The sequence below is a fragment of the Rhinopithecus bieti genome, unplaced genomic scaffold, assembly GCF_001698545.2.
Source record: "Rhinopithecus bieti isolate Rb0 unplaced genomic scaffold, ASM169854v2 scaffold_36840, whole genome shotgun sequence".
NCBI classification, from domain to species: Eukaryota; Metazoa; Chordata; class Mammalia; order Primates; family Cercopithecidae; genus Rhinopithecus; species Rhinopithecus bieti.
The window spans coordinates 52,286-64,417 of NW_016816502.1; the positions used below are offsets into that span (position 1 = coordinate 52,286).

At 32.7% G+C, this 12,132-nt stretch overlaps 1 protein-coding gene across 1 annotated transcript in view; it reads left to right on the forward strand.

Moving 5' to 3' along the window:
- VPS54 (VPS54 subunit of GARP complex) overlaps positions 1-12,132 on the forward strand; it is a 127,891-nt gene that overhangs the window by 48,674 nt on the left and 67,085 nt on the right. Inside the window, 1 exon segment of the mRNA XM_017854926.1 lies at positions 1,919-2,304. Coding sequence (XP_017710415.1) covers positions 1,919-2,304 — 386 coding nt within the window.

Here is a 12,132-nt window from a genome sequence, read left to right on the forward strand (position 1 = left end):
AAACTATAAAATGTTATGCCTTGAAAAGAGTAAATCAATGGATTATTGAAAATTCAAAAAATCTTTGAGACTCAAATGTTTTTCTTATGCTGAATGTTTAAAGTGACTAAAGTAATGGAAATTTTTTTTATTTGTAAATTGCAGAATCAGATTTGCTATATTTACATTCTGACTCCTTTTCATTCTGCTCTGTTCTTAGAATAGGAATAGAAGACAGGATTCCAAGAGAGCACTTTTAAACTCTTTTTATGAGGACAACAGCTGGTTTATCGTGTTTGCTTTAAAGAACAAGGATACTATAACTAGAATTAACGAAATTTGTATTCTATTGTGCTCTGCAAAGTGCTGGTCTGCAGTAAAATAAGGAGTTTGCACTGGAATGCAAATCACTGCACTGCTTACCTCATTTAAAAAGTGTGAAAAAAATACAGTGTGCTTAATGATGTGGTTGATTTATTTTCTAGCAAAATTCTTTATTTTATTATGGCCATGTTAAACAGTCCACAGACTGGCAGCAGCATATAAATCACATTCTGGGTAGCACTGTCCTAAAGTTATCTGTTCTCCATTTACTGTTTTGGGAATTGTGTCCATGTTACCTTGCAATTTACCCTAGTACATTTGTGCCCATTTTGCTTTTTTAGTGAATAAATGAACAGCCATATTGAAGATGAAAGAGCAAAAGGGCATAAACTCAAGATTTAAACTATGGGAAAATGTGTTTGTAACCTATTTAGATATTGTAAGATTATTGAAGGAGCATTATTGAAAATTTGAATGATACTCTGTGTTTCCTTAAGGAAACAGATTTGATGACCAAATAGTCTCTTCTAATCTTATGAGACTTAAATGTTGAAAGTTCATTAACCCTTTGAAACTATGAATTATCCCGAGACATTCAGAGATAATGCCTGAAGTCTGAGCTGTGGGTTAAAAAAAATCTCAAAGTAAAATTGGGTGAAAATGGAAAGATATTATAGTCAAAAAAGGCATATGCAGTTAGAAAGGAAGAAAAAACAAGTTTTAGAAGTCTATATTTGAAATTTAGAAAGCATTTTAAATATATAAGAATTATCTTGGTAGTACTACTAATAAAATATATATGAGCTAATTGTTTAAGGCGTTTGTGGAACTTTTAAGAGGAAAATACATTGGAAATAAACTGAGTTTTACAAATTGATAAAAGAATCACTTTTGAAATGTAAAATAAGCAGTCTGAAAAAATCCAAATGAATTACAGTACCTTATCTATAATTTGTGACTGAACCATCAGCCTATCTTGGATTATTCAGCACTTTGAGGCAGAATGGTATAATAGAAACAGCTTCAGTTTTTCAGTCAGAGATATACCAACATTTTACTTTTGCTACTTAGTAACTACATGACTCTCTGTGTTTCCTCATCTGTAAAATAATAATAATATCTATATTTCAAGATTGTTAAAATTAGAAAAATTAGATGTGTATAAAATACCTGTGCCTAATCCATAGGAGGTGGTCAATAAATGGAAGGTATAATCATCTATTTAGTCAGATAAATGATGTGTGATGATATTGGGGGCTAAGGAGATCATTCTCTTTCTCTCAGATCTTAGAACATATGAAACTTGAATTGTAATTTGAGATGTCTGTGGGGTACTCTTTTAGAAAGCAGTTGGTGTTTGGAAGGTGGTAATGACAGGAACAGAGGAGGAAAGTAAATCACCTTGTACTCTTTTGTCTTACATTTATATCTTTGGGCTGTACTCTTTATCTTCCTTCCATTTTGTTGTGCCCAATTTCAAGAATCTCACAATCAAACAATTCACACAATGGAATTTAAAGTATATGTAGAAATCTTTTATCATTGTCATAAAGTATTTAGATAATCAAGGAAGGTATGCTCATAATACTTCATATTTTTTTCCTTCTCTTTTAAGCTGAGCCATTATCTGGATATCGTGGAAGTAAACATTGCTCACCAGATCTCTCTACGTTCCGAAGCATTTTTTCATGCAATGACCTCTCAACATGAGTTGCAGGACTACCTCAAGAAAACTTCCCAGGCTGTAAAAATGCTTCGAGATAAAATTGCACAGATTGATAAAGTAATGTGTGAAGGATCACTCCACATTTTAAGACTGGCACTTACCAGAAATAATTGTGTTAAAGTATACAATAAGCTGAAGTTAATGGCCACTGTACACCAGACTCAGCCTACAGTACAGGTGTTACTATCTACTTCTGAATTTGTTGGAGCATTGGACTTAATAGCAACAACACAAGAGGTTCTACAGCAGGAACTTCAGGGCATTCACAGTTTCCGGTATGTCCATTAAGTAAGCCACTAGAAATAATGTTAGAAATTTTTAAAGGATAAAATTTAGCATTTAATGTTAAAAATGTGAATGTATTTAAAATTAAATGGATATTTTTTCTTCCAGATTGATCATTTGTTTAATGATGTTATCTGATATTATAGTATTAGCAAAACAAAAACCATAAGGAATAATATTTACAGAGACATTTGGATGGAGAAGCAAAATTAAAATTTCTAGGAGATGAGATAAATGCAAGGCCAGTCACATTAAAAATAACATTTTGAAAATGTTGAAATAGCTTTGTGTCACAGTGGTAGGTCAAGGTGGAGAGAATACCAGTATATTTAAAATTAAGTTTGTGTTAAAAGCCTTTAATAGATTTATAATTGAATAATTATTAAAATTCATTTCTGATTCGCAGTCTGTTTATCAAATTGCAAAAGAAAAAAAATATAACATAGTGATAGAAAAGACCCAATTTCTCCTATTATTTTGAAAATACCTTAGGTTTTAGATATTTTATATGAAATAATTCCAAAGTATTTATTTTATAGACTAATTGCAAGCCATCAAAATTTCATTCCATTAAGCAGGCTTGCAGTATCCTTGTAGAAGTTCCTGTCTACTGGGAAAACCATCCAAACCACATACTAGTAAGTGACTGTAAAGTTTTATGGAAGATGTGCTCTGTAACTTAATCCATTATGGAAAAGTTGGCCTCAAAAAATTTTATTTTAATTGAATTATAAATTCTTATTGACTGAAGATAAGTAATTGGAATGTTTAGGATGCACTTTTAAAGCTTGAACAAAATTTAATTAGATGAACAATTGATTGATTCATTCAGTTAAGGTATGGCTGTTGAGCACCTATTACATGTCAAGTACCAGACAGAATGAATACTGGGAATATAGTCAGGAATAAAGTAGAGATGTTCATTGATCTAAAAGTCTCTACAATTTATTTGGCATGGGGAAGGAAACACAAATTACTGCATAGTTATGATATAGTGTAATACAGTGTGATGAATGGAAAGATTGCTGTGGAGCTCTGACCTTAGGAGTGGAACCTAATCCAGACATGCATGGTTATAGAAAATGTTCTGAGTCACAAACCTCTTTGAGAATCCATTGAAAGCTACTGTTGCACCATCTTTCCACAAAAATATACCTGTACATAAAATTTTGCAATCAATTTTGGGTGATTCATGCTTTTTTGAAGTCTACTTTGAATTCCCCAGCATGGAAACTACATTATTTTTAATTTTTCTTTCACCTCTGAAATTATAAGGATTTATCTTTTTTGAATTTGTATGTGGTATATATTTTTTCAATAAATGTCAGTGTTGTCATTGCCTTAGAAAAATGAATTTCTGTAATGACAGAAGGTGTGTTTTTAACTTATCACTTACTGTATAATATCATGAGTGTTGATGAATATTGGGAGCCAATATCCTGTAGATAGTACAGGGCTGAGAAGTAGAATCAAAGATTGAATGCTGCCTTGGCAAACACAAATTCTCAAACTATTCTAATTTTTACCTCAAAGTTCATGCAGTTTACTTTTGTTTTCCTTGACTTAGATTTTATGGTCAATACTCATGAAAAGTGATTTTAAGAAGCGGGTTGGATATTTATTTATTCTCAGTAGTTTATGATTTATTGGGCTACAGAATAGAAATTTTATAATCTTGTATTTATTATGAGCTCAAGGAAGAGCTTACCTTTGTTTTCAACTTTACTTTTTTTTGTAACTTAAAGTATAAAATATTCTTCATTTAAAAATGTCTATTATTTATTTTTTTATTTCGAGACAGGGTCTTGCTCTGTTGCCCAGGCTAGAGTGCAATGGTGCGCTCTCAGCTTACTGCAACCTCTGCTCCCACCTTCAGTCCCCCTACCCACCACCGGCTCTAGCCATTCTCTCACCTCAGCCTCCTGAGTAGATGGGATTAAAAAACACATACCACCATGCCCAGCTAATTTTTATTTATTTTATTTATTTTTTATATTTTTGAGATGGAGTCTAGCTCTGTTGCCCAGGCTGGAGTATAGTGGCACGATCTTGGTTCACTGCAACCTCCACCTCCTGGGTTCAAGCAATTCTCCTGCCTCAGCTCCCGGGTAGCTGGGATTACAGGTGACCGCCACCATGCCCAGCTAATTTTTGTATTTTTAGTAGAGAGAGGGTTTCACCATATTAGCCAGGCTGGTCTCGAACTCCTGACCTAGGTGATCTGCCCATCTCAGCCTCCCAAAGTGCTGGGATTACAAGTGTGAGCTACCATGCCTGGCCTGATTTTTATTTTTAGTAGACGGAGTCTTGCCATGTTACCCAGGCTGGTCTCAAACTCCTGAGCTCAAACCATCTGCCTTCCTTGGACCCCCAGAGTGCTGTGATTACAGGCCTTAGCCGCCATGCTCAGCCAAAATGTCTATGATTTTAAAAGACTTTCAGATGTTCTGATTTTCTACATTTTGCTCAATATCTATTTTTTTTTTTAGAATCACATGTGTAAAGAATGTTATTTCTTCATGTAAAACATTTCTGTAAAGTTTCCGATCAAATGTCAGTTCCAATATGTTTATAACTGTTTAAAAGTTTGGTATCAGAACTTGAGTCTCTAACTTCTGATAAACATATAGCAAATTATTTTCAAAAACAAAAGTAGTCTAAAAGAAAATGTTTTTATAATCAAGGAAGAATACTGAATCATACTTGAAGGTAGTTTAAGACTTGTTATTATAACCCTATTCTTTTGTTTGTGTTTTGTTTTAAATTTCTATCAAATCCTGTATGATGATTTACTTTCTTGACTTTATCTTTCCTTTTGCTAAAGGTTGTTAAATATCAACATTACTTTCTTGTATAGCTTCACAGGCCGTTTAACTTTATTTAGAAGCGTAAGAATTAGTTTTGGATGCTTTATAGATTGATTTTTATCCAGGAAAATATGTATTGGAGGTCTCTTATGGTAACATAAGCATAAGAGATAATTATACTCTCCCATTAGGAAAGAAGAAATATTCTACTTGAATTTCACACACTTTTGTCTTTTTTATATCAGAGGCCACATTTTAGTCATTTTGTGGTCCATATACTAAGCATAGGGTCTTACTTGAAATAAGAAATCTTTCAGTAGGACAAGCAAAGGATTCTTTTGAATTTATTTGTTAATAGTCTTTCCATTTTATGGATATTAGTCCAGGTTTTGCTTTTGGCTATAATGCTCTTTCTATTGCTTTTTAAAAATGCTCTATTTAATACATATATATGCAGTCTTGCCCTGTCACCCAGGCTGGAGCGCAATTGTGCGATCATAGCTCAACTATAGCCTTGAACTCCTGGGTTCAAGTGATCTTCCTGCCCCAGCCTCCTGGGTAGCTAGGACTGTAGACCTGTGCCACCATGCCAGGCTAATTTTTTTTATTTTTTTGTAGTGATAAGGTCTTGCTATATTGCCCAGGCTGGTTCTATTGCTTTTAAAGGAAATTTTCATACCAAAATTTTCTAGTAGTTGAACTACCGCAAATGCAAATCTCTGTTTTCCAAAAGGAATTTTAATAGTTTTATTTGGCTACCATTTTTCTGTGTACTATTAACCTAACATCACATTTTTTCTAGTCATTAGTAGCAAATAATGCTTATGTATGTATTCTTTTTTCTCATTCCTTCTGTATTTTTTGACTTTGAAATTATTTTTTATGTAAACCTTTTTGGTGACTTCTGAACTCCCAGAGCACCTTGTTTATATTCTCTAACGAAATTTTACAGTCTCCTACCATGTTTTGTTATGGTTTCTGTTTTTATTTTAGATCTTTCTATTGGGCTTTGAATTTAAATGTCTTGGTTAAGAGCTATGTTGTACACATCTTAATACATATTTGTAAAATCTATGAATTATTCAGTATATTACCAAATGTGTCTTGACCCTTTATTCCACTCTTTTTTTTTTCCCATCTATAATCTTTGTCCCTAATTTCCCATTTATAGTCTATATGACTGTGGTTCTTAATCCTGGCTGCATAATAACATCTCCAGAAGAGCTTTTAAAAAAGTGTGCCACACCCTACCCAGCCAATTAAGTCAGACTTTCTAGAGGTTAAGGCTTGAGCATCTGTATTTTTTTGAAAGCTCTCTGGGAAATACTAATGTGCACCATAATTGAGAAGCCTGATTTATAACTACTGTTGGGTTCTCAACTTTTTCATGATTTGTAATTAAAGTGGTAGCATCTTCCTATATAAATTTGTTCTTTCTAAAACAAAATTTTCAACTAACACATCTTCCTGTCTCTATTCAAAGAGGTTTCTACTAATGGATTTGGGGGTATGATGTATCTGTGTTCCAAAGTTCCAAAGTTTGATTTCCCCTCTTCAGAACTTGAAGGGTAATATTGACTCACTGCATAATTCATAATTATAATTCTTTTGTACATTTGTTGAATTTATAAATTTAAAAAATTTTGAATGATTTTACTGCCTGAATTGTTGCAGAATTAGGTGATTTTAATTATTAGGACATAAATTTTTTTTTTTTTTTTTGAGACGGAGTCTCGCTCTGTTGCCCAGACTGGAGTGCAGTGGCGTGATCTCGGCTCACTTGCAAGCTCCACCTCCTGGGTTCATGCCAGTCTCCTGCCTCAGCCTCCCGAGTAGCTGGGACTACAGGCGCCTGCCACCACATCCGGCTAATTTTTTGTATTTTAGTAGAGACAGGGTTTCACCGTGTTAGCCAGGATGGTCTCCATCTCCTGACCTCGTGATCCGCCCGCCTCGGCCTCCCAAAGTGCTGGGATTACAGGCGTGAGCTACTGTGCCTGGCCGGGATATAAATATTTTTAACTATTACATATGCAATGAAATTTTGCTATCTATTACCAATAAAAATGATAATCATTGAAACAATATATATCATTTATATACTAATTTAGCTAAAAGTATTGCTGAGGCTAATGGCATTCAAATGCTTAAGCACATGTAGTACAAAAGTCTCATTATGAACCCACAAGAATGCATTTGAATGTTGATATCTTGCAGATTTTGATACAGAAAATCTTTAGTTACCTTGAAACTTAGTGCTATAGTGTTGTTATTTGTTCTTTCTTATTGTAAAGCTTTGTGTAGAAACTCTTAGTTTTCATCATTGTTGTTAACATTCTTTTCCTATTGCTTCATACCATGATTACTACCACCACCATTCTACAACAGAGGACATATATTGAATACTTAAGTATTCTATACCAGATACTGTGCTAAGTATATGGACATCGCCCACTCCCCAAAAAACTATGAGATAGGGAATGTTACCCACACTTTACAGATAGGAAAACTAAGGTCATATAGCAAGTTAAGTAACAGTACAGTAGAGATTCAACTTGGGTCCCTCTGGACTCGAGAACTATGCTTTTTAATATATTTGTTTGAGAATCTTATAGGACCTCAGAGAGATCACTCTGAACATCAATACTAATTTAATTGTACAAACTGTGGGCAATTGAACTATAGGTTTGCTCAGCAGCCACGAACTACCATATTAATGGATTTTGGCATAAAAATGACTGCAGCTAGCTTGTTTTCTACTTGTAAGCTTTTTTTTTTTTTTTTTTTTGAAAGAAAAGATGCAAAACACTCAGTTTATTATAGGTCCCAGTTTATTATGATTTCATTGATTAGTGGCCACCTTGAGATTCCATCTAAGGGATCTTTATTATTAGATCTATCAAAAGGTATTTAACATGTTATTTGACCTTAAATCTCCTATAATTTAGATTTTAAAATATTGTAGTAAGAAAACATCCACATTGTATGTTTTGTGATGAAGAAATCAGACTTCTTGCTCTTTGATGAAACTAGAATTGCTACAGAGTTTATTGATATACAAGGTTTTCTGATAAGAACAGCACAGAGGTCACTGTATTGAACATACAACTTAGTAGAAGGTCTGAATTAATGTGCAAATTGAGGCATATCTAAGTAGAAAGTATTGGGATTGTTTCAGTTTACTTAGCTGGATATATTTTTCAGAAAATGATATTTTAGTTGTCATTTCAGTAGATTCTCTCACCACTCTAAATTACTGTATGTGATTATTAGGATACATACTTTTAAAACAAGGTGTTAGCAGATTTATCTTAAATATTTTTGTTAAGATTAATAATAATGCATATGTCATTATTATTACATCTATTGTCAAAGTAGCCGAGAATATAAAAGAACAATTAGATTGAGGATGAATAGGTGAAAAATATTACAGTTCTGAAAGTTGCATTTAAGGATTTATTTAGACAAATTCTTGCATATATAAAGTACCTGTGATTATAAAATAAATACTATTTGGTGTTAGTATTGAGGTTCTTTATTAAATTACATTATATAATCTGTATTAGATAATTTAAACTTTAAAATTACTTTAAGGATGCATAAAAATGGAAGCTACTCAAGTTTTATTATCTAAGGTCAAATAGAACACTGCATTTAAGTTATGCCAAAATGACAGAAAGTTTTATTATTTTGGTGTCCAAATATCAGTAGGTATAGTCATATGGACCTTTCACCATAATTCTTTATGGTGATTTGTTGAAGACTATTTACACTTGAAGGTAACACATACCTGAGTGCTAACCTCTAGTCTGCATTAAAAAAGAATCAATGGTCTTCATAAAAATAATTGAGAGCCAAGCAATATTAGGTCTAAATTTATATCCTACACTGTCACTGTTTTTTTTTTTTTTTTAAAAACAAACTTATAAAGACTCAAACATACACAAAACTAAAGGAAATTATATGAAAAGAGTTATAGGAAGCTAGATAAATTGTTTATCATCTTTGAGTTGTCAATGCAAAGCCGAGTTTGTGTTATCTATATCCTTTATTATTTTGAAACAAACCCCAAACATTTTGTTTCATTCATAAATATTTCATTAGGTATCTTTGAAAGGTAAGGATTTTTTAAAAATGTAACTCTAATGTCATTTATATTTTCAAATATAGCTAGTCAGTGTTCAGATTTTCCCGTTTGTCTCAAAATTCTTTCTTACAGTGTGTTTATTGTAATCAGGGTCCAAATAATATCTATATATTGCAGTTGGTTGATGTGTCTCAAGTGGTTTTTGATCCATAGTTATCCATTCTAATTTTCTTTCAAAATATTAATCGAAGAAACTGGATTGTCTTATAGTGCTTCTCATAGTTTGGATTTTGTAAACTGTTTCCATGTTTAGCATGTTATTTTTTCACCTATATTCTCTGTAATTGATAGTTAGATTTAAAAGCTTGATTAGCTTTAAATTTTACTCTTTGACAAGAGCACCTAATAGACAGTGGTGTGTATTTCAGTCAAGAAGCATAAAAATCTTTTTTGATGATTAGCAGCCATTTAACAGTTCTCTAGATTTATCATTAATTATGGGCTACAAATTATGATACGTTAATTCTGTCCCACTTTTCTTTACTTATTCACTGGAACATTTCTATGAGTTGATGTTTCCCCATAACAATTATTTGGTCACCCTTTGAAGGACAGTTCTTACAAGATTAGACAGGATAAATGCTAGATTATTTTCCTTTATTTAGCTGTTTTCAAAATAATGAATTGGAAATCTAGCATCCTCCAAAGATAACTGATGAATTTTTAAAGATATTATAAATACATGGATTTATATGCTTTCAAAGTGTTTTAACTTCTTTGCTTTTTAATTTTTATCAATGTTCAAATTGAATTATCATTTGTAGGAACCTCCTCAAGTTCATTCTTGAGTCTTTTGACATGACTTCCTAAGTAGTTATTGACAGTTTTCTTACTTTGTGTTATGACAGGATGTTTATATTATACATTTCCTACCCCAGACCTGTAATCTGCCATTTGTCTAAGGAGCCGTACTTTCTTTTAGTAGGAAATAGTATTTAGAAATCCATCTGGGTAGTAGGCGTGTTCTTGCTACTGGATTGGCCATTATTTCTAGGCTTTTGTAGTGGACAGAACTGGGAAATAATTTTCTTTTTAAAGTGACTTTAAAACAGTAATTTAACTGTTCATCTTATATGGGATATATCTTAAGGAAAAGAGGAAAAAGTCCTATATTGTTTGTATTAATAATATTGTTCTGAGACAATCTGTGTATGTTGTGGGATAAAACAAATGATGAATTGTGTTAGTGTCATTAGTAATCACAATTTTCAGCCTGATTAAAAGGAAATACATATGTAAGACTGAAGAAGTAAAACTCATATAGTCTTGAATTTAAATTGGAAGTATCAGTATGACCCCATTTTTCTCCCCCACAACCCCTACAATAAGTCGCCATTTAAAAATTTTAGTTTATATCTGTCTATCCATCCATCTATCTGTCTGTCTCTCATCTTAGATAAGCATTAGCCCACTGTAGATACTGTTCTCCACCTGCTGTTTTTACCTTACAATATACTCTGGATATTGTACATGCTCTACAGCATGCATTCTCAATGGGAGATACTACCTCAAGAGGGCAAACATTGGCTCTTGAAAGGTGAAAAAAAATCTTGAATATAACAATGGTTTGTGACCCTTCAAAGGGCCATGGTACATAAACAGATATATTTGTGGTATTAAAATTTCATAGGGGTGACTGAGTACGGTGGCTCATGCCTCTAATTCCAGCACTTTGGGAGGCCAAGGAGGGTGGACCACTTGAGGTCAGGAGCTTGAAACCAGCCTGGCCAACATGGTAAAACCCTGTCTTTTACTAAAAATACAAAAATTAGCTGGGTATGATGGCACATACCTTTATTCCTAGCTACTTGGGAGGGTGAGGCATGAGACTTGCTTGAACCTGGGAGGTGGAGGTTGCAGTGAGCTGAGATTGCGCCACTATACTCCCATCTAGGCAACAGAGGGAGACTCTGGAGAAAAAAAAAAAAAAAAATTAAAAATTTCATGGGATTGTGTGTGTGTAAGATTAGAAAAGGCTTCTGGAGGGGAAATAATGAAAAAAAAAACTGCTCTCTAACAGTATGTATAGGTATTTATCAATTCTTTTAAAATTATTTAAAATAAATGCATTGTGATTTATTCAACCATTCCCCATTGGTCAGCATTTGGGTTGTTTCTATTCTGTTACAGTTACCAATAGAAGGGCAGTTAATGTATGTTCTTTGGTATTTTTGCTCATGCATCTTTGAGACAGATTCTAAGTGAGATTCCTAGGTCAAAATTCCTCTGTAATTTTGCTAGATACTGCCAAATTCCTCTTGTGACAATGTTTTAGCTTGTACTGGTGGATCTATTCTAAATTAGTCTACTGTAAGATATTGATGCCATTTATGAGAACCTTTTTAGTCTATTAACTATAAGAAATACAATTTTCATGTAGAAAAATGCAAACTTTTATGTTATTTCACTTATCAGATTTGTTTCATAATTATCACTACTCCTACTTACCATATGTTGTTTATAAAAGAAGAATAATGCATCTACCCAAAAGGTCAAATGGTTTTAACTAACTTTTAAAATTGTGTTATATCTCATCTTTCTTAGTAGATATAGTTGCCAATATTAAGGTTTTCTTTTTCAAGTAAATGTAGTGTAGGTATATTTTAAATGTTTTTTTTAAATTTTAATGTAATATTTAAATGTTTTAAAACTGCCCCTCAAAATAGAGCTTAAAACATTTTTTTCCACTGAGATGTAAACATGTTCCATTGGACTCTTTCACTTAAGTTTTGAAATTCTTTGGACCAACTAGGCTTCTTTAGCTCATTGCTTTTATACAGCTATTTGAAAGTATGGCAAAAATCCCTATGTATGAAAGTGCTTCATCCTTACATTTTTCAGTCTTGTGTTTCAATGACTTTCAG